The 24,416-nt window shown below is 43.1% G+C and overlaps 1 protein-coding gene across 1 annotated transcript in view; it reads right to left on the reverse strand.

Annotated features, from left to right (window-relative positions):
• The window catches only part of SYPL2 (synaptophysin like 2), a 128,686-nt gene extending 109,211 nt beyond the window's left edge, over nt 1–19,475 (reverse strand). The window contains exons 1-2 of the mRNA XM_073615903.1: nt 18,840–19,475; nt 18,686–18,754 (exon numbers count right to left, since the gene is read on the reverse strand). Of these exons, the coding sequence (XP_073472004.1) occupies nt 18,686–18,754; nt 18,840–18,905 (135 nt within the window). The 5' untranslated portion in view covers nt 18,906–19,475. The remainder of the gene's footprint in view (nt 1–18,685; nt 18,755–18,839) is intronic.
• Nucleotides 19,476–24,416: the final 4,941 nt, after the last annotated feature.

Here is a 24,416-nt window from a genome sequence, read left to right on the forward strand (position 1 = left end):
TATTGGATTCCTCAATGACATCTATCTCCAACATTCTTTTAACTTCCTCGCTGATGTCCTTTCTCCTTGCTTCAGGAATTCGGTATGGTTTGAGCTTGACACGGACCCCAGGTTCAGTAACAATATCATGCTGAACTGCTGAAGTCGTGCCAGGTAACTGAAAATTTCTCTCTATTTCTTATCAGGAATTCTCTAGTTTCCTGCTTTTGGGAATATGACAGGGTGTCTGGAATCCTGACCTCGGGGATCAGAAGGGACTCAGCACCCTTAGGCGTTACCGGGAGGGACCTCGCAGTTAACGCCAGTCTATCCTTCCAGGGCTTTAACAGGTTTATATGGTAAATCTGTTCGGGCTTCCTTTTCCCTGGTTGATATACCTTGTAATGGACCTCCCCAACTCTTTCAATTACTTCAAAGGGACCCTGTCACTTAGCCAGGAACTTGCTCTCAACAGTGGGAACTAACACCAGGACCCTGTCACCAGGTGAGAAAACACGGAGTTGGGCCCCCCTGTTGTATATCCTCTGTTGGGCTGCTTGGGCCTGCAGTAAGTGTTCTTTTACCATCGGCATGATTGCTGCAATCCTGTCCTGCATTTGAGCGATATGCTCAATGACACTTTTTGGGGTGTCTGCTCCCCCTCCCAAGTTTCTTTGGCTATGTCTAAGAGTCCCCGAGGATGTCTCCCATAAAGCAACTCAAATGGAGAGTACCCCGTGGAGGACTGGGGAACCTCCCTGATGGCAAACATCAAGTATGGTATCAGGAAGTCCCAGTTTTTCCCATCCTTGTCAACAAGCTTTTTTAACATGCTCTTTAATGTCTTATTGAAGCGTTCCACCAAGCCATCCGTTTGAGGATGGTACACCAAGGTTCGCAACTGCGACACCTTAAATAACTTGCACAGCTCTCTAGTTATTCATGACATAAATGGGGTGCCCTGGTCTGTAAGGACTTCTTTAGGGATTCCAACACGACTGAACACCATAAACAGCTCTTTGGCAATGTTTTTAGCAGACGCGGTGCGTAAGGGAATGGCCTCGGGATAACGGGTAGCATAATCCATGATTACAAGGATATGCTGATGACCTCATGCAGACTTGGGGAGTGGACCCACAAGGTCCATCGCAATCCTCTCAAAGGGCACTTTAATAATGGGCAAGGGCACTAAAGGACTTCGGAAGTGTTGTAGTGGGGCTGACATCTGACACACAGGACAGGATTGACAATAATTCTCAATATCCTTCTGTATCCCGGGCCAATAAAACCTGCGCAACACCCTTTCAGTAGTTTTCTCAACCCCTAAATGACCTCCTAGCAAGTGCCCATGGGCAAGTTCCAACACCACCCGTCTGTATGGCTTAGGGACCACCAACTGTTCTACCACTTCATCATTTTTTTTTTTACATACACGATACAGTAAATCCTCATTGCTGCTAAAATAAGGAAAACAGAGCCTGTCCCCTGATTCGACAGGTACATCATTAATCACCATTACATTTTCCCAGGCCCTGGCAAGGGTTGGGTCTTTTCTCTTCTCGGTACCAAAATTTTCCTTGTGTACGTTAAGGTCAGCAAACTCCAACGTAGGCTCAGATTCAGCAGATGACTGTCCAGCTCCACTGGTTGTGGGGACCTCCTCAGGCTCCTCCAGCTCTCCTGCCATAACTGAGAAAGGAAAACCCAGGGAGCCCTGAGAAGAGTCCCCTGAACCCACATTGTCAGTAGCGGCCAGGAGTTCTGGCTGTGTCACTGAGTCAGCTACTGCGACTGGGTTGGGACGATCCCACAGTTCCCAAAACTTAGGGAAGTCCCTACCAACGATGGCCTCATGCACCAAGTGGGGCACAAGTCCGACCGGATGGGTCACCGTACCTAAGCCAGTTTTAAACTTAACAGTGGCTATAGGATACTCGTGGGTATCCCCGTGTACACAGATCACAGCAACTTTTTTAGCATGCAAATTCACAGTTTCAACCATCTCAGCTGTAACCAAAGTCACTAGACTTCCAAAGTCGAGCAAGGCCGTAATAGGCTTATTATTAACAGTCATTTGGTACATGTGTTTTCCCATACTTGGTGCTGCAGCGCATGAAACAGCTGCAAACATAGACTGCCTTCTAATAGATAGATCACACTGCATTGGTTCATCTGTCAATGGACAGTTTGCTGCAACATGTCCCAGTTCTTGGCAACGAAAACACCTGATGTTTCCCCAGTTTGGTTTGCTGACAGGCAGTAGCTTCCCTTGTTCGGGACGCCAAACTTCAGTCCAGACAGGGACTCCGGCTGTAGCCATTTCCTCACCAAGTGAATTAGATCGAACATCTGCGATCTTGGGGGCCTTTCGTCTTGGAAGAACCAGCTGTGGACCTGCTGTGCTCGAACTGCCAAGGTGACACCAAGTCGCGCCAGGATTTCCCGCTTGACCTTTTCATAGTCTCCTGCTTCTGCTGACTCCAAATCATAGTAGGCCTTCTGCGATTCTCCAGACAGCAAGGGGATGACCAGTCCTGCCCACTGGGTTTTGGGCCAACCTTCCCTCTCGGCGGTCCGTTCAAACGTTAGGAGAAAGGCCTCTGGATCATCATCTGCAGTCATCTTAGAAAGAAAACGACCCACATGGATGGCTGAGGGTTTGTCTCCAACAACATTAACTTTAGCAGGTGACCACTGTGCTAGCGTCTCCACAACTACAGCCAGGGTTTTCCTATCCTCTTTTGCATCAGTGGCTAGCTGTTCAAACAGCCTCTGCGATAGCTCCTGTACAGCACCAATCTGTTGGCACAGCGCCTTGGTTTGCTCCTGTGCGATAGCATTTGTTTGATGCAGTGCAGCGTTTGCTTGTTGCTGTGCAGCATTGGATATCACCAATTGTTTTAGGATTTCCTCAAGGTTTAGTCACTCTAGGTACTGGCCTTTTAAGTAGTAACTTACTACAGCTGGTCGCAGTCTCCACCATATGTAACCTGGGGGACAGGTAGCAGGTACAAAGCTCCCTGGGATGAGCAGTCTTTCAGGCACAGATACCAAATCCAGTGAAAGTCCTCACGCACACGGACGTTTTTACAGCTGCTTTTTTGAGCTTTTTTTGCAGCTTAAAAAGGCCTGTCTATGTTAGTCTATGGCTTCATGCCCACCTAAGCGTTTTTGAGCTGCAAGTGGCATAGGCATTTTTAAGCTGTAAAAAAAACCCAGGACCAGTGGGTTCTGAAAGACGTTTTTCAGCTGTAAAAACGCTCTAACGCTCAAAAACGCTCAAAAACGTCATTCACCAACGTTTTTTAGCATTTTTGATCCATTGAAAAAAAAAAAAAAAAAAAAATTTTGAAAAAAAAAAAACGCTCAAAAACGCTAATGCGGAAAAACGCTCAAAAACGCTAAAAAACGCTATTGCAAAAACGCTGAAAAAAGCTGGAAAAAGTAAAAAAAAATCACTGCAAAGATACTGGCGTTTTCATAACGTTTTTTTAACAGCCTGTGTCTATGAGGGCTAATAGTGACAAACAGTGCGGTGTTTATTTGTGATATATACAAGTCTATATACAGGTGCTGTACAGTGTTCCAAAAAAACAAATAGGAACAAAAATAGCCAAAACAAAACCTAGCCCTGTCTCGGCACTAACTAAACAATATTTACAGATCCTAACTACCAGGCTGAGCAAGCCTACAGCTTGTCAGCTTCCACATACCTTTTTGCTCTCCTACACAGAAGTTGTCTGAGGCTGGGTTCACACTATACTACAAGACAGTAGTACGACTTTCATCCTACTTTGCTCTGCAACATCAGTCCTACATTGGTCCTACATTAAGGCTGGGTTCACACTGGTCCGACAAACGCTCCGACATTGAGAGCTCATGTCGCATGACGTGTGAAATTTAATGTTTCCCTATGGGAGCCGTCCTAACTGGTCCGACACAAGTCGTTCCGACTTTAGAAATGCTCCCTGTACTACTTTGGTCCGACTTTGATCCTACTTCAGCCTATTGACTATCATTGAAGTCGGATCAAAGTCGGATTGCCGTCTTGCATGATCCGACTTCGGCACGCGACTTGTGCTCAGATGTTCTTGAGGGGGAACTCCGCGCCAAATTTTAAATAAAAAACCGGCATGGGTTCCCCCTCCAAGAGCATACCAGGCCCTTGGGTCTGGTATGGACCTTGAGGGGAACCCCCTACGCCGAAAAAACGGCGTGGGGGGTCGCCCCCAATCCATACCAGACCCTTATCCGAGCACGCAGCCCGGCCGGACAGGAATGGGGGTGGGGACGAGCGAGCGCCCCCCCCTCCTGAACCGTACCAGGCCGCATGCCCTCAACATGGGGGGTCGGTGCCTTGGGGGAGGGGGCGCGCTGCGGCCCCCCCACCCCAAAGCACCTTGTCCCCATGTTGATGAGGACAAGGGCCTCTTCCCGACAACCCTGGCCGTTGGTTGTCGGGGTCTGCGGGCGGAGGGCTTATCGGAATCCAGGAGCCCCCTTTAATAAGGGGGCCCCCAGATCCCGGCCCCCCACCCTATGTGAATGAGTATGGGGTACATGGTACCCCTACCCATTCACCTAGGAAAGTGTCAATAAAAAAACCACAGTACACAGGTTTTAAAATTGATTTATTGGGCAGCTCCGGTATCTTCTTCCGACTTCTCCCGGTGTTCCGCCTCTTCTCCCGGGCCCCGCCGCTATCTTCTTCCAGCTCTATTGCCAGCGAGAGGCCCGGTCTGCTGCCGCTGTCTTGTCGCCGCTGTCTCGCCGCTTCTTCTCTTCATCTCTTCTTCCGATGTTGACACGACGCTCTCCCCGGCTGGAATGCTCTCTGTGCGCTCTGCTCTGACTTATATAGGCGGTGACCCCGCCCCCTTATGCCGTCACAGTCCCTGGGCATGCTGGGACTGTGACGGCATAAGGGGGCGTGGTCATCACCCGATGACCACGCCCCCTTATGCCGTCACAGTCCCAGCATGCCCAGGGACTGTGACGGCATAAGGGGGCGGGGTCACCGCCTATATAAGTCAGAGCAGAGCGCACAGAGAGCATTCCAGCCGGGGAGAGCGTCGTGTCAACATCGGAAGAAGAGATGAAGAGAAGAAGCAGCGACAAGACAGCGGCAGCAGACCGGGCCCCTCGCTGGCAATAGAGCTGGAAGAAGATAGCGGCGGGGCCCGGGAGAAGAGGCGGAACACCGGGAGAAGTCGGAAGAAGATACCGGAGCTGCCCAATAAATCAATTTTGAAACCTGTGTACTGTGGTTTTTTTTATTGACACTTTCCTAGGTGAATGGGTAGGGGTACCATGTACCCCATACTCATTCACATAGGGTGGGGGGCCGGGATCTGGGGGCCCCTTATTAAAGGGGGCTCCTGGATTCCGATAAGCCCTCCGCCCGCAGACCCCGACAACCAACGGCCAGGGTTGTCGGGAAGAGGCCCTTGTCCTCATCAACATGGGGACAAGGTGCTTTGGGGTGGGGGGCCGCAGCGCGCCCCCTCCCCCAAAGCACCAACCCCCCATGTTGAGGGCATGCGGCCTGGTACGGTTCAGGGGGGGGGCGCTCTCTCGTCCCCACCCCCATTCCTGTCCGGCCGGGCTGCGTGCTCGGATAAGGGTCTGGTATGGATTGGGGGGGACCCCCACGCCGTTTTTATCGGCGTAGGGGGTTCCCCTCAAGGTCCATACCAGACCCAAGGGCCTGGTATGTTCTTGGAGGGGGAACCCATGCCGGTTTTTTATTTAAAATTTGGCGCGGAGTTCCCCCTAAAGATTCATACCAAACACAGTGCCGGGCATTGGCGGGGATCCAAGTCGGATCCCCGTTCATTGAAAATCGGACACATGCCGGCTTCATGTTGCAGGGCAAAGTCGGATCCAAAGTAGGACGGCTGTCGTGTCGCACCAGTGTGAACCCAGCCTGATCCTACATTGGTCCTACATCTATCCGACTTTCATAAACAGGATACTACTTTCATCCGACTTTTCAGATAGTACACTTGTCTTTGACCAATCAAAACTAACACACAATGAGAGGGGCTACAGCAGGGGGCAGGAAATAACACAATGTCGGATGCCAAAGTCAGATGGTTAGGACAAGGATCCGACTTTGATCCTACTTCAATGATAGTCAATGGGCTAAAGTAGGATCAAAGTCGGACCAAAGTAGTACAGGGAGCATTTTCAAAGTCGGACCGACTTGTGTCGGACCAGTTAAGACGGCTCCCATAGGGAAACATTGATTTTCACACGTCATGCGACATGAGCTCCCAATGTCAGAGCGTTTGTCGGACCAGTGTGAACCCAGCCTGAGTATCCCAGGCCAAGAGCAAAGGCTGTCTGCTCAGGTGAGCTTAAATTAGCCTGGGGGAGAGGACCAAGACCTGAACTGGACCATGGATCAGAGATCCCTGAACGTGTATGAGAGGAGCCTGGGAGATGTATAAACCCCAAACAAGACTTTTCCTGGCTCTCTCTGGGATGCTCTGCTACAATACTTATTACTGCTAATGTACCTTGAATGTTAAAGATGGTAACAGTGGAGGAGATTTACTAAAACCTGCAATGGGTTGACCTGGAGCAATAAAACCTGGAAGCTAATTGGCTTCTATGCAGAGCTGCACCGGGTATTTGCACTCTCCAGTTTTAGTAAATAACCCCCATTTTCTCTTTAAGACTGGGTTCACACTGGTGCGACATGACAGCCGTCCTACTTTGGATCCGACTTTGCCCTGCGACATGAAGCCGGCATGTGTCCGACTTTCAATGAACGGGGATCCAAGTCGGATGACCACGCCCCCTCATGCCGTCACAGTCCTAGCATGCCCAGGGACTGTGACGGCATAAGGGGGCGGGGTCACCGCCTATATAAGTCAGAGCGGAGCGCCCAGAGTGCATTCCAGCCGGAGAGAGCGTCGTGTCAACATCAAAAGAAGAGAAGAGGGCAGAAGGCAGAAGACCGGGCTCCTCCGCTATAGCAAAAGAGCGGCAAAAGAGCAGAAGATAGTGGAGGAGCCCGGCAGAAGACCCGGAGAGCGCGGAGAAGAACCGGAGAGACCCCCGAAGAGAAGAAGGCCCCCGGAGCTGTCTAATAAATTACTTTAAAAATCTGTGTAGTGTTTTTTTTTTAAATTGACACTTTTTTCCTCCAGGTGAATGGGTAGGGGTACAATGTACCCCATACTCATTCACATAGGGTGGGGGCCGGGATCTGGGGGCCCCCTTATTAAAGGGGGCTGCCGGATTCCGATAAGCCCTCCGCCCGCAGACCCCGACAACCAACGGCCAGGGTTGTCGGGAAGAGGCCCTTGTCCTCATCAACATGGGGACAAGGTGCTTTGGGGTGGTTGGGCCGCAGCGCGCCCCCTCCCCCAAGGCACCCACCCCCCATGTTGAGGGCATGCGGCCTGGTACGGTTCAGGAGGTGGGGGGCGCTCGCTCGTCCCCACCCCCGTTCCTGACCGGCCGGGCTGCGTGCTCGGATAAGGGTCTGGTATGGATTCGGGGGGGACCCCCACGCCGTTTTTTCGGAGTAGGGGGGTTCCCCTTAAGGTCCATACCAGACCCAAGGGCCTGGTATACTCCTGGAGGGGGAACCCATGCCGTTTTTTTATTTAAAATTTGCCGCGGAGTTCCCCCTCAAGACTCATAGCAAACACAGTGCCGGCCATTGGTGGGGATCCAAGTCGGATCCCGCTCATTGAAAGTCGGACGCATGCCGGCTTCATGTCGCAGGGCAAAGTCGGATCCAAAGTAGGACGGCTGTCGTGTCGCACCAGTGTGAACCCAGCCTAAACCCAACTTAGTTTAAATCAGCTAAATTTAATACAGGTGCATCAAAACAAAATACTTTCTTTAGCAAGCAGCCACAGCCTGAATCGAAAAGCCTGTCCCCTACTAACAGATCTTGTTCTCTGTGCAAAGCAGTGATCTCTCGACAAGGTCTGAAACGCCACTCCCCTGTAAGTCAGGCCTAGAGTTTTGTAATAAACAAATCTTATGCTGTCTGCTGATTGAAGAGCTCTAGCTTTGACTCAGCAGGGGGGGCATATTGAACTTTTGTAGAGACACTGCTACTTCTACAGGGTAGGGGTCCTGCAGAATGGTGGAAGGGAAAAAGCTTTGTACATCTTTTGGTTTGATGCATCTGGAATGCATTAAGCCGATTTAAACTGAAAGTTTAGTTGATCTTTAATACGACGACTAAAATATGGAAGAAAATGCGTTTAAAAATGTCACATAAAATAGATTAAAGGTTAATCCTGCAATATCAACTCAGAGGTGCTTACTAGAAATAACTTTACTTTCAAATTCAAATTCCAAACACATATCTTGTCAGTAACCCAAATTTTGTACTGCAAACATAAAACAAATGCATTTCAGAATTTATCACTACAAGGATCCAAACTGAAAAAAAAGGTAAAAATCTAATATCTTCCAAGATTCCACAAGTTTAACAGTCATAATTCAAAATTCCTTGAGAGAACAGCTTCACTTTAGGGTTTGTTCCAGCTAGACATGTTCTCGTGCAGTTTGCTGCATTTTCTAAGCACAGGCAAAATTTACAGACATCAGAAAATTCATTGGTTTTATCAGAGACCATTGAGAACATCATGAACAAAATCACAGCATTTAGGATGATGACAGAGAAAATTGAATCTAGTAGTCAACTTTTAGGGAAATGTTTCTCTCCAGTCTCTTTTGAGTAAGTTTATCAGTACAATGACTGTTTAGCACACAAGAAAATCACAGACTAATCAGAGACTGTTTAAACCAACATCCATTCAAAAGGATAAATAATCAATGTAAAATCAAATTACCTAGGTATAACAATCACAAATTGTGTTCCTCCTGTTTATTCAACAAGTTTCATCAGTTTGATAAAGAAGATTCATTGAATCCTCCAATAAAATAATTTAGTCCATGGCCAGCCTAATAACTAAATGTAAATTACCCTACAGAAGCCTCAACCAAGGTTTTGTGGAACCCAGGTGTTCATTCAGAGATTACTAGGGGTTCCTTGAGCAATAAGCAGAGATTAATTGACTTGCCACGTAATGGTGTCTGCATAGATATGGTCAAAAGTCAATGGGCAGAGCCAGTGACCTAAGACCAGTGGATTCCTTGTGGATCCTTTTAGCTGTCTATAAGGGTGGCATTGTTCCCAATGACCATCAGTATAGGAGGAGACATTCTTCTTACTACTGGCCGTCAATGTGGGGGGTGGTGGCAAAATGATCCACCTTGGGTGGCAAGTACGGTACTTCAGAAATGCCACATTCTTTATTAAGTGTTCTTGCATAGCAAGACCACTTACTGTTATCTCACATATATATTATTATAGCCAAATTTACCACCCTAACTCCTCCCACATTTTTTACACTACATAGACAAGTAATATAACAAAACGTGCGGATTGTTCCCGATTGGTGTGCTATTACTTTGTGGAACGTTTCGCCGAATGGTTCACAAAACATCGTTTTTGCGGCAAAATTAGTCCCATAGGAATGAATGGCGAAATGTTCAATGTCATTTAATTGGTGTGCTATTACCTTGTGGAACTTTGTGAAAAGCTGAAAAATACCAGTGTGAATCTGGAATCAATGTCATTTAATTGGTGTGCTATTACTTTGTGGAACGTTTCACCGAATGGTTCACGAAATATTGTCGTTTTTGCGGCGAAATTGGTCCCATAGGAATGAATGGCGAAATGTTCAAAACTAGAGTGGGAGGTGACAAAAGCTGACATTATGACCCCTCCTATGATCAGCCAAAACATTATGACCACCCCATCAAAAAAAAATAAAATAATATATTGATATATTTTTGAAAAAAAAAATTTTTGAAAAAAAAAAAATTTGAAAAAAAAATCATTTTTGAAAAAAAATCATTAAAAAAAAAAAAATTTTTGATAAAATAAAATCATTTAAAAAATCATTAAAAAAATCATTTTTGAAAAAAAAAATTTTGAAAAAATAAAACATTTTTGAAAAAGAAAAACCTTTTTGAAAAGAAAATCATTTTTGAAAAAAAAAAAAAAAAAATTTGAAAAAATGTTCAGGTCTTTCAGCTAATGATGGGACTTCAACTGTTTTACTACTATTTATACTTTTTAAAATATTAAGCTTTTTAACACTTTTCACAGTTACTCAAGCCACTCCATCCAGTTACTCCGCCCACGCCAGTTGTAGAGGCAAGAACACTTTTCACAATTTCCCCAGAAATTGTAGCTTTTCTAGTTTTTTACTTGTTATATCTACAATATCCAACTGATTATGCTAATTCACTGTGAGCTGTAGATATATTTATTTTAGCGGGGGTTCCCTGAGGTGTGAAAATAATTTAAAGGTTCCGCAGGGTTAAACAATTGCTTGTTTATGTTTTTATTAGTTTGGATTATAGGTTTTGATACATTAGGCCTAGTTCACACCTCTGCGCTTTTATGTGCATTTTATAGAGCACATAAAAATTCATGTGTCATGAAAATGAATTGTTTCCAATGAGGCTATTCACATCTGCATGCTGCGTTATAAAAAAGCAGAGAGATGTGAACCTAGCCCTACAGTCACAGTTGAAAAGGGCAGTAAAATTATATAAGAATTGCATGGAGGGATATGATTAATATTTCACACAGTGCAGCATTTGCCAGGTGACAATTATCACACCAGATCACACATGTAATTATGTTATATTCAGTTTCACATTTTCATGCATTTCAGTCATTTTAGTCAAATTCATTATGCATCAGATAGGTATGTACTGTATGAGGTCATGGACAAAATAATGGAATACACACATAAAACTGCATTTGTAACTTTAAAGGAATTGTAAAGGCAGAAGGTTTTTTTATCTTAATGCATTTTATGCATTAAGATAAAAAACCTTCCTCTGTGTAGCAGCCTCCCCAGCACCCCCTAATTACTTACACCTGAGTCCCTTCTCTCTCCGGCAATGTCCACAAATGTCTAAGTAATCCGGGACACTCCTCCTGATTGGCTGAGACACAGCAGTGGCACTATTGGCTCCTACAGCTGTCAATCAAAGGCAGTCAGCGAATCAGGAGAGAAAGGGGGCGGGACCATGTCAGGGCTTCATGTCTGAATGGATACACGGAGCTCTGACTCGGGTGCCCCCATAGAAAGCTGCTGGCTGAGGGGCACTCGGTAGGAGGGAGGGGCCAAGAGCAGCAAAGAGGGACCCGAGAAGAACCAAATGCACAGAGGAGGCAAGTATAACATGTTTGTTATTTTTTTAAACAAGACTTTACAATCACTTTAAAGTCAATCTAAAGCTGGCCATACACCTATAGATTATCTGCAGATTTTCTGTGGTTAGATGGAAAAAGTGCAACAGATTTCTCCATGTTTGCTAAACTGTGTGGGTGGAGGAATCTCCCACTTTTTCCATCTAACCATAGAAAATCTGTAGATAATCTATAGGTGTATGGCCAGCTTTACACAATGAAAATGTGTGTTATATTAAGTTGGTTGCCAGCAGTATGTCAGATATAAAATATGTGCATCAAGTACCACTTTAAAATATTTAAAGCATTGTGAGGCAATTAAAGGCGTTCCAAACACTCAGTGCCAAATTACAGGTGGGACTATGGGAAATATGAGTTGAACTATGTAATCAAAATTACATATATGATATAATCTGTCAATAGAGTTACCACAGCAGTTTTTGCTTTCCTGAGCCCCCCCTCCCCCTGTAAGAGTATTACCCGTTGATTCAGGTTTCTCACTTTCTGTAACAAGCTAAGCTGTCCATAAAAAGTGGCAAATATACGGGTTGCAAGAAACCATACGACATTGACTGGGGTGGTTTAAACATTCAGGTTTTTTTCTCATATAGCATAAAACTTTTTCCAAACAAAAAAAATGGTGCTCTAGCTGCTTATAAATTGTTAGCTGAGGTTGAGCATTGTTTGTTGTTCTCCTATTTGAAGTCCATTTACCTACATGTTCATCTAAAACTACCCTGTGCACAGGGTGACAACACTGCTGTGTGATTTAATTGCAAAATGAACACTCTTGAATGAACAGGAAGTGGAAAAATAACAAATCTACTAGCAAGATCAGTAGGCAATAAAACTATGTTAGCCATATAAAATACAAACTATCCTAAGTCCTACTATCCTATGTCCCCCCATTTTTCCTCAAGTGATAAAGAGATCTCAGGATATCTCTGTTGCCCGAACAACATTGTTTACTTTGCCCACAATCATCTATTGCTAATAAGATCCAGGAATCAGGTTTTAAAATCTTATCAAGGTAGTACAGGGTACTCACAACCCTTCATAAATGCTCCATGCAAGTCTCTTGAGTCTGCTGGCACTGGGAGGCAGATGCAGGTACTTTTCTACACATATTCTGGGGCTGTCCCTCCCATAGAAGTTTTTGGGATGTGGTTCAAGTGTATGTCAAGAAACTGACAGACGCTGATCTGGGGAACAATCCTGCCGATTTCTTACTGCACCTGAATCACATGTCTAAAAAACTATACAAACACTCCCTTTTGATACATCTACTTAATGCAGCAAGAGCATGTATCAAATGGAAACAAAACTCACCCCCTACTCTGTACATGTGGTTTTTGAAGGTCCAGGAACTTTAAAACAGAATAATTCCCAACAGGGTTTTATTGAGGGGACTTTACCTTGTTCTGGGAGTTTGGGAACGTCATTACTAAAGTTTAGCCTACCCTTGCATGTGATGGTGTGAAATGACATTTAGGGCTGGTTCACACCAGGAATTGCACAAGAACGTGCTTGCGTTCCTGTGTGATCTGAGTGCAGTGCATTTTCAAACGATTTATTTGAATGGGTTCAGATCATACTGAACTTCACCAAAAGTGCATACACTACTTAAAAAAATGTACTGCAACTGGATCACGTGCTACTAGATTGCAAGTGCAATGCATTTTGAGTACCATGCGGTAAAAAGCACAAGTTGTGCGGGTTTCATGCACTGCGTTCTAGTGTGAACAGGCCCTTAGGCTTTGGGCCACAGTGTACATGGTCTGGGGTTTAGAGGATTGCGCTCCCTGGATCCTCCCTCTCCCCTAATCCCCAATCTTGTCCTCTTGTATTTACTCCCCCAACCCTCCCCTTTTCGCTCTCTGATTTTTCCGTCTGTTTCTCTTTATCTGTATATTTTTTTTCTCTATAATTTTTTTCCTGTGGTTATAGACTCCCAGTATCCTTTCACTTACTCGATCATGGATATACATAATACACATTATTTGTCACTTTTGTAACCAAGACGGACAGGATATTTTCCCACCCCACTGTGTTGGTGAGGGTGACACATAGGGGTTGATTTACTAAAAGTGGAGAGTGCAAAATCTGGTGCAGCTGTGCATGGTAGCCAATCAGCTTATAACTTCAGCTTGTGAATTAAGCTTTTACAAAAACACCTGGAAGCTGAGCTTTTTATGCAGAGCTGCACCAGATGTTAGCACTCTCCACTTTTAGTAAATCAAACCCATAGAAGCTTACTTCAGTCTGGATTTTCTCTCCCACTTTGGAAAGCTGCAAGTTTTACAATGTAGTTTAACTAGAGGAAGCATGGGGTTCTACTCTTTGCAGACTTGGACATGGACAGTCAAGGAGTCATTTGTAAACATAGGAATGATTTTTATGAAAGTTGTTCTTCCATTCCTGTTATCTATATCATTGTAGTTGCTCCATGTACCCGTTTTGCTTCGACCCCTAGGGCACTTTCACACGGAGGCACTTTACAGGCGCTATAGCGCTAAAAGAGCACCTGCAAAGCACCTGTAAAGTGCCTCTGCTGTCACTCCAGTGTGAGAGCACGAGGGCTTTCACACTGGAGTGGTGCTCTTGTGGGACGTTAAAAAAAGTCCTGCAAGCAGTATCTTTGAGGCAAAAATCAATGGGCAGCGCCGCCGAAGCACCTGTGCTTTTGATAATGTCGCACTTTTATGACGAAATGCGTCAAGCCTGAAATCCCGATACGTCACGGACGTTGGAATACACGCTGGTCTGCAGACAGCGCCATTCAACAGTAACCAATAGCTGCACTGGGACGTTGTTTACCAGAGTTTTTTTACTTAAGCTGTCTATATCTTTTAAAGGAGCTTTTAATATAAGATGCCTACGCTGAATAAAGGTTTTTAAAGGATCTTACACCATGAGGAGACCTCTGTTTGTATATTCCATGCCTGCACACCCTGGATTTTGAGTGCCGCTATAGGAGGCCAACCCATACAGCGGAAGTGTTCCGTGATAATCGCAGAGGGATAGGTCCCCCCTAAAAGAGACCTAAAGCACAGTTGACTCTTTTTGCCATATGGCATAGGTGTCCAACCTATCTGGTGAGTGCGGAACAGTGGTGGAATTACAGTCACCTTTGGAGCATGGAGCACTAAGCACTTTGATTTGCTGTATTTGCACACATCATCACGAGTCACTTTATCATTCTAATTAAGTCACCATTATTAGATATTTATGCAACATTAGAGTTATTAATTTACAGTCTGCTATCCAGTCACAATTGTTATTTTTGATATTCACCAGCACATTTTTTGATTAAATATATAGTTTTCATCAGATAGAAGTGGGTGGGGCAAGAGCTTTTTAGTTTAATCATTCACTTGCAGTATTTAATATGCCAAGGGGAAAAGTCCAAAGCATTGACTGAAAACATAGAAAAATAATTATAGCCTTTAAAGCAGAACTCCAGGATTTAAAAAAAAAAAAAACATTCGTACACCCCCCACACAAAACACTAAACAGTTATTACATTTGTGAAATTTCTTACAGTTTAAGAGGTATGACTGATTGATTTTTTAGGAAGTCAGCTCTGTGATTCAAAAAATGCATCATCTTTTCTGGTAGGGAGGATCTCTTAGAACAGTTATGGCATCATTTCCTCTTCTCTCTCTCTAACTGTAATAAGCCTACATTTCCCATGAATCCTTGGGATGGGAGTGAATGTGGGAGGTACACTAGGCTTGTACATGTACATGTGAACTTGCCCACTTCAACATAAATCACACCCCTTATTCTGCAGCCAATAGGCCATACATAAACACATGGTATGATAGGCTACAACCCCTTGTAAAAGTAAAGCATGTCTGTTCTCTCCCCTCCAGCCACAACAGGAGATAATCATATTACCCTTACTTACTTTATGTAATCATTACTGAACTGTAAACACATCCCAGAACTATATATTATACACACTGTACTCTGTTGTAATTCAGTATTAGAAATATTGCTCCTGCTGCAGCTTTGAGATCGTTCTAACAGTAATCAGTGGCCCCCAGTGCAGCTCATCAGTGGCCTACCAGTGCATAGTGGTATCGTTAGCAAATCACCGGAAGACACAGCATGGATCTCTGGCTGTGACAGGTATTGTAGGCGAGAACACCGATCACTAATCTCCCGCCGGATTGGCACAGTGCGCTGTCAATCACAGTGCCAGTGGGAGATTACAGTGATCGGTGTTCTCGCATACAATACCTGTCACAGCCAGAGATCCATGCTGTGTCATCCGGTCATCTGATAATGATCAGGCTATGCATGGAGATAGCGGGCGGGGGGGTGGAGACTGGCAGGGAGCAGGAGGAGGGAGGAGAGGACACCACCTCCATGGGTGGCAGAGACCGGGGGCTGTGAGACCCGCCCACTACAGGAAATAGAGCTCTCTGCTCGCTGTGGATTGAACTACAACTGGGCGTGTCAGACCGCTGGCTGAGCTTAGGAGAGTCGTAGAAGCCAGCGATCTTACAAACAGGATGTCAGCAGGCAATAACGGTTTTTCAGCAAGTTCAGCAGGCTATTGTAGAGGAACTACAGAGCTCAGAAGAACATGGATGGCAAAGTTGGTGAAGGTAGGAGATCAGCAACAAGGACATGGGAAAAAGTTTTTGCCCCGAGTTCTGCTTTAATAAACAGAACCAGGTCAGCACCTGAGTTACTCTATCCCAATGCACTTTAGCTAGCTGTACATGGCTAGAATTTTGTTGGAAAATGGTCGATGTTTGACCTCCTAATGGTTAATGGGTACAATTTGATAATCGTTTGACCATTTTGACAAAAAAATTGAAGGCGAAAGATGGTACTTTTTTCTTTTTTATATATCAAAATGAATTAAATTCTAACTCTTATGCCGCGTACACTTTTCAACCGCGTCGGACTTTTCAACCAGATCGGTCCGACAGACTGTCCAGCGTACTTGCGACTGACTTCCAACGGACTTTCTAAGGAACGGACTTGCCTACACGAGATCACACCAAAGTCCGACGGATTCGTACATGATGACGTACACCAGACTAAAATAAGGAAGTTGACAGCCAGTAGCCGATAGCTGCCCTAGCGTCGGTTTTTGTCCGTTGGACTAGCATACAGACGAGCGGATTTCTGGGTCCGGCGGAGTTATGACGTAAAGATATGAAGCAAGTTCCAAATCTAAAGTCCGTCAGATTTGCGACTGGAAAAGTCCGCTGAAGGTCAGGTGAAGCCCACACACGATCGGATTGTCCGCCGGATTTGGTCCTTTAGCGTCCGTCGGACCAGTCCGGTCGAAAAGTCCGACCGTGTGTAAGCGGCATAAAAGGCAAAGTTTGAACATTAGTTGTTTGTTACAAACCTTTGTTCATTTTAAATATGGCATGTATTGTATGTGGAAGGGTAGCAGGCATATACATTACATTACTTTGATGCCTACCAAAACTGAATGTTAAAATTTGAACCACTGGTATGGCAATTTAAGTTTATAAGGGCTTTCTGACGATATATAGCGGGCCAATGATGGTGCTATCACATGCTCTGACAATTGATTTTTCAAAACTCCAACTTCAAAGCTTTTGTGAACTTCACTAAGATGTAATTCATGGCAGGACTGCCATCTGGAAGCTGAACAAAGATGTAGAACCTGGTGTAGGAAGCACAATAGTTTTACAAGCATAATTTGATGAGAAAGCCAAATGATGCAATCAGTCAGCAATACATATTGCCAAGTCTTAAAGTTGTGGAGTATTTGTAGTAGCATGGATAGTCATCTCCTGAGTGCCGCTGGGACCAATGCCATTTAACAGGGTCATGCGCATCCTCTGATGCAAACACTTTGGTGCTCCTATAGTCTAGACTGGTACTACTACCCAAAAAATAAAATTCAAATTCAGCAGTGGTTTAATCAAATAAAAAAGATGAGCTCAGCTTAAACATCTTCCATGATCTCCGATTACAACATTTCAACATCATTAAGCCTTTATGAGAAGTTCTGGAACACGAATTGCAAAGCAAATGTTTACATCCTTCCTCCCTTAACAAGCTAAGAGTGTTTCTGCTCAAAGAACTTGCAATAAATTATTACATTTTTTAAGGGTCTATATGATTGCATACAAAGAAGGAAACGGGTGGGCCAGCTCTTTGTATGTTCTAAAGGAAAATTTTAGTATTTTTTGCTTCCATTTGTTGTCCACCTCTACAAATATATGTTTATACTGCATTTTTCCTAACAAAGATGCTTCTACAACTAAAAGCACTTGATATTTCATTCGCACCAAATAAAAAAAAAAAAAAAACCCACACACATTAAAAACACTCAGAGTGTTATTCTGAATTACCATAAGCAATATCCCACAGCACTGTGGCTAGCCATATTTTAGCTTACTGTGGTCAAATCAACGATAGATTGATTCAGATTGGTGGAATTGATCAGTTCACTTCGTATTAAATAAGCCCAAACATGATACATTTCTAAGCTAGTCGAATTAAAAAATGACCATTAACACATCGTTACAGCAGTTTGGTGTTTCATTTGTTGTTTGAATGTGTAGTAAATATCACTTGCATTAAAATGTTGAATGTTATCGTACTAAGTGACATATAAAAAGGGGGAACGTATGCACAATATAAAGTATACAGCTGAAATATGAATACTTCTTGGCACAGGCTGGGTGATGAATGATCCCAAGTATGTAGGTTATGGAGATGGTGGAAAGGTTACTGACTGGGAGAGATTCCTAAACTGCAGTGAAATGTGAGATCAGCTATTTGTGACAGGCATACAGAGCGGAGCTTACCAAGAGGGGGGCTGAGAATATAGCTAAAGGGGTATAGGATAGAAAAGGTGTTGTCAGGAGAATCACAAAAATGAAGGTTTTCATAGAGAATGGTGACACAGGGGATCAGACGTGTCTAAAGACAACGCGAGTGGAAACACATTCACACTTGCATATAGCAACTAATTGAAGTCATCAGAGTGCAGAAACAGCTGAAGACTATGTAAGGTTGACAGGCAAATGCGGCTTGGCACAGCTGTTAAAACATATTCTTCACAGTGAGAGCGGTCTTAACTTAACCAACGAACATTATACACACCGTACACTTTTAAAGTAGCAGAGAGAAGCAACAGAATCTTGGATTCAATAGAATCTTTGCTAGGAGACATTTATTTTCAGAACAACCAAGCTTTAAACATGACCAAGTTTCTAACTAAATTTAATTGAAACGTGCAAGTGAGGTAGTATTACGGTTACGGTTGCATAAAATATACATTACACCTTCCTCTGATTAGTTACGCATTTAGGATAAAAGAGCCAATCAAATCAAGTGAGTTAAATTCATTTCTGATTCAGCCCCCAAAAAAGTATCTATACACAACACACTTCACACACTGTGAGGATGTGTAAACTACTACTATAAGAAAAAAATATGTGCACCACTTACCCATTCCAGCAGTTTAATAAAGCCCAATGGTTCTTCTAGCCGCTTCCAACGCAGGCCTGTCAGTGGGTTCTAGTGAATGGAGGAAGAGGTCAGTATTTAACCTCATTCACAGAGGCAAAGCCACCCCTGACACACAGTTCACCCCTCGTGCTACCTTTATGGCCCAGCGTGTGTGGCTCCCTTCTCTGTCCATCGTTGCGGAGGATATTCCTGTAGACATCCTTTTAATTCAAACTTGTGCCAGGTAGATAAAAGGTATCCCAAGTGTGAGGTCTTCAGCTTATGTTGCAGATCTTCTTGATGTTCTATTTATAGCCGATTAGTATGATTTCACCAAAAGCTCTCCCTATCTATACTGATAGCCTAGCTTATCTAACTTTATTTAATTCTAAAATATACACATTAGTATATGCATTTCTATAAATCCCTGATCAGTTGGTATACTTCTGGATATTTCCTGTAGTCATCTGTAACATGCACCAAATTATTCTTGAAACCAATATTTATTTAAACACCCTCTGATTGCTTGCTTTCAATGTTCTGTACGCCTCTAAACTTAGACTTTTTTACTTTGTGTCTGTATTCTGGACCGGTCCCTGGCTCTATGCCCTTTGCTGTCTGCCTATCTTTCCTTCTGCCCCCTCCCTACTCCCACTTTGTGTCCCACACTCACCTCCTCACTCCCTCTCTCTCTCCCAGAACACTGACAAAAAAAAGTCCTATTTCAGAGTGGAGCAGAGTGAATGCAAGAGACACCTGATCTCTACACACACCCCATCCCAAAAAGGAAGATGAGCAATCATCAGTGCAGTTGGTGGGAGGTAACACATTACTTCACAGGGTCTTCGTGGTTTCTCTGTTATTTCATACGTAATATCCAAGAGCTGACTTTAAAGAGGTCACCAGGCTTTTCTGCTAAAATATCATACACTGTAGTTTAAGCAACTGTATAAAATGTAACCATATTGAAAAGACACAAACATGTTTCTAAAGTGACCCTGATCCTATTTCACAAAAGTAAAAGGCACCACGTTAAAAAAAAAAAAAAAAAAAAAAGAATACATACAGTGACTTCAGTCTTTGCTCTCTCGCGGAGCTATGACTGCCGCTGGTATCTGACAGTTCTAGGTATGTAGAATACCTGGTTCAGATTATATTGTTAATGGTTGATATATACAGATCTTTATTGCACTATAATTAAATATTTTAGAATTTTTGTTTCGATTTTGGATTTATTTAAGCTAAAGGTACTTTGTAAATGAAGAAAAAGAATACTTACCTGTCTAGTAGGTTGAGACTCTTTTCCATACTTTCTAGGCCACTAACTGGAAACATTTTATGTGTTAATATGCACCAAAATCTAAAAAATATATAAAATAAAATGCAGTAAAAAGGAATGTTACTATAAACACAATCTATATAAGGCTATAGACTAAATCTAGTCTTAAAGAGAAGCTGGTGCCCATACAGGGTCATCTCTCCATGCTAATCTTCTACTTCTCATGTGTGTAAATCAGCAAAGATAAGGTACATATAAGCAGAGCTGAGAACCAGCGTTTAAAGTGGAGCTCTAACAAAAGATGCCTAAGAAAGAAAAACCAACAAAACAAAAAAAGCAACTTTAGCTGCAATAAATTAAGCGCAATCAGGAATGAGGACCTTCCATTTCAGCAGGAGAGGAGGAAGGACCTCTGACGTTATCAGGACTGCCAGAAGACCCTTAAAAAAAAGAAAAAGTTATGGGTGTGTGGGGGAAGTATGCGTGCGTGGGGAGAACTTAAGAACTTAAAACATAGGAATCCTGTTTTAAGTGAACCTGTTACTTTTCCTGGCATGATCACGCGCATTATAACCTGATCATAAAATCTCATGTACAACCTTGTTTAGGGTTGTCAAAAAACATATATTGTAAGGACCTAGAAGAGAAACAAGCCATTTAATTTATTGCATATCCAGTCAGGTAGGCCATCACACTACACAATTGTTGGTAAAATCTAAAAGACATTATACAATCAAATTGTTCCTTGTGTCACTAATGTTGGTCATTGCTCAGCAGATTTTTGGCTTACTTGGACCTAACCTATAGATATAGTTGTTGGTAAAATGTAAAAGACATTATACAACCAGATTGTTCCTTATGTCTCTAACGTTGGTTATTGCTCAGCAGATTTACTTGGACCTAACATATACATATATATATACATATATATATATACACACACATACACACTATATACACACACAGTGGGGCAAAAAGTATTTAGTCAGCCACCAATTGTGCAAGTTCTCCAACTTAAAAAGATGAGAGAGGCCTGTAATTGTCATCATAGGTATACCTCAACTATGAGAGACAAAATGTGGAAACGAATCCAGACAATCACATTGTCTGATTTGGAAAGAATTTGCAAATTATGGTGGAAAATAAGTATTTGGTCAATATCAAAAGTTCATCTCAATACTTTGTTATATATCCTTTGTTGGCAATGACAGAAGTCAAATGTTTTCTGTAAGTCTTCACAAGGTTGTCACACACTGTTGCTGGTATGTTGGCCCATTCCTCCATGCAGATCTCCTCTAGAGCAGTGATGTTTTGGTGCTGTTGCTGGGCAACACGGACTTTCAACTCCCTCCAAAGGTTTTCTATGGGGTTGAGATCTGGAGACTGGCTAGGCCACTCCAGGACCTTGAAATGCTTCTTAAGAAGCCACTCCTTCGTTGCCCGGGCAGTGTGTTTGGGATCATTGTCATGCTGAAAGACCCAATCACGTTTCATCTTCAATGCCCTTGCTGATGGGAGAAGGTTTGCACTCAAAATCTCACAATACATGGCCCCATTCATTCTTTCATGTACACGGATCAGTTGTTCTGTTCCCTTTGCAGAGAAACAGCCCCAAAGCATGATGTTGCCACCCCCATGCTTCACAGTAGGTATGGTGTTCTTTGGTTGCAACTTAGCATTCTTTTTCCTCCAAACACGACGTTGTGTTTCTACCAAACAGTTCTACTTTGGTTTCATCTGACCATATGACATTCTCCCAATCCGCTTCTGGATCATCCAAATGCTCTCTAGCAAACCTCAGAAGGGGCCCAGACATGTACTGGCTTAAGCAGGGGGACCCGTCTGGCACTGCGGGATCTGAGTCCCTGACAGCGTAGTGTGTTACTGATGGTAGCCTTTGTTACGTTGGTCCCAGCTCTCTGCAAGTCATCCAATAGGTCCCCCCATGTGGTTCTGGGATTTTAGCTCACCGTTCTTGCGATCATTTTGACACGTAGTGAGATCCTGCATGGAGCCCCAGATCGAGGGAGATTATCAGGGGTCTTGTATGTCTTCCATTTTCTAATTATTGCTCCCACAGTTGATTTCTTCACACCAAGCTGCTTGCCTATTGCAGATTCAGTCTTCCCAGCCTGGTGCAGGTCTACAATTTTGTTTCTGGTGTCCTTTGACAGCTCTTTGGTCTTCACCATAGTGGAGTTTGGAATATGACTGTTTGAACTTGTTATCAGTATAAAAGTCACCTGTCCACAACCTCAAACAGGTGCCATTAATACAGGTAATGAGTGGAGGACAGAGGAGCCTCTTAGGCTCCATTCACACTAGCGCGTTTTTTGATGCATTTTGCATTTTGCAGCAATGCACGGGAATTTTTTAACATGGGTTCCTATGGAACATGTTCACATCAATGCCTTTTTGTTTCTCTGCATTTTTGGAAAGGGTCAGGGACTTTTTTTCATGCAAAATGCAGCGTTTTGCATGTAATAGAATTCAATGGACAAGCCTCAAAAACGCAAGTGCACCGTTTTTGCAGCGTTTTTGATGCGTTTTTGTCTTTTTTTTTTTAAGACTGTAAAAAAAAAAAAAAAAAAAAAAAAAAAACGCAAAACGCAAATCGCGGCAAAAACGCTGCTCAAAAACGTGGCAAGCATGAAAAAAAAAACTCCAAAAACGCTCAAAAGCAACATGCATAGGTGTGAATCGAGCCTTAAAGAAGAAGATACAGGTCTGTGAGAGCCAGAAATCTTGCTTGTTTGTAGGTGGCCAAATACTTATTTTCCACCATAATTTGCAAATAAATTCTTTCAAAAATCAGACAATGTGATTGTCTGGATTTGTTTCCACATTTTGTCTCTCATAGTTGAGTTATACCTATGATGACAATTACAGGCCTCTCTCATCTTTTTAAGTGGGAGAACTTGCACAATTGGTGGCTGACTAAATACTTTTTTGCCCCACTGTGTGTGTGTGTGTGTGTGTGTGTGTATATATATATATATATATATATATATATATATATATATATATATATATATATATATCACAAAAACGTGTTTGGTACACCAGTCACTATTATTTATCTGCATGTGCCTAAATAAATAAATAAATACGTGTGCTGCTCATGTACAATGTTATTATTCTTTTAAACACAATAAACTAAATCCACAATAAAAATAATTTTGCAGTGCCTCAATTGTGATCATATTTCAAGTGAAAAAAAAAGAGAGAGAAAACAAACAAATCTGCAAACGCATATAAAACAATTCAATATAAGTCCAAAAGGTGTGATATAAATAAGTCCCAGTGAATAAATCAAATAAAACGTATGACTTCTGCCACCACATCCAATCATTAGTTGAATTTCCCATATGTGGAGACAACAAACCACTGTGTGAATCACTAACTTAACAGAAATAGTGGCTGCAAATTTTAGCAGCAAAGACAGCCTGATTGACCAGAGAAGATAATCTCCTTTATTACACCAGCTCCTACTTGTGACAGATATAACATTTTTCCTCCTCACCTTCACTCTTCTACTAGAGAGCAATAAGATAAACCAGCAGCTGTACCAACAAAGTACACAAACAGCAAGGGGGACCATAGCTAGTAATTTTATTTAAAGTGGATATAAACCCGAAATTATATATATATATATCATGCTGTAGAGTGTAAAATTTCCCATCATTTGAGCCCAGTCTTGCCACACAGAGTTAATCCATCTCTGAGCAATCCTCTTTTATTGTTCAGTGAGACAACTCTTGACAAACTGAGAAAAACCTTTGTCAAATCCTCCCCCTTGCTGTGAGTGACAGGTGATTTACATATCTTGTGCACTAGCCTAAAAGACATGCATTATTTTTTAATTCCCTCCCACTCCTTTCTTCAGCAGTGCAAGGATGGCTGTTCCACACCTCAGCATGATTTGGTATGCTGAAGTCACGTGGTTACTTTCCTGTCTTTTCACTGGATGTTAGAGATCATAGCAGAAGTTCAGTGTTAGAAATACACAGAGAAAATGCATATTGACAAGGGGAGTGTAGAGGTGAGCGGGGAGTCTACTGACATCACGACTCCACCCACCGAGCTCCAGACAACAGACCCACCCACAGAATCTGCAGTTTTTCGGGTCTAATAACTGACAGAGGGGAGGCATTTGACAGGTAAAGATACATGCAGGAGGCATGTATATCCTTATAGATAACCCCTATGGCAGTAGTTTGGAAAGGATGACATTGGGTTTATATCCACTTTAAATTCAAGTCACAGATACAGCATAAGTAAAACAAACAAACTACTACTAAAATTCCAGAGCTGCAACCCACATGTAAAGCCACTGCCCAGGTACCAATGCAGGGTAACCTCAGCATGTAGACTCTGACCAACACATCTTCAGTGGCCTCAAGTGCTGACCAACACTATTTATTTACATGAAACTATTTTGTCTACATTCCT

Source organism: Aquarana catesbeiana, linkage group LG02 (assembly GCF_042186555.1).
Source record: "Aquarana catesbeiana isolate 2022-GZ linkage group LG02, ASM4218655v1, whole genome shotgun sequence".
NCBI classification, from domain to species: domain Eukaryota; kingdom Metazoa; phylum Chordata; class Amphibia; order Anura; family Ranidae; genus Aquarana; species Aquarana catesbeiana.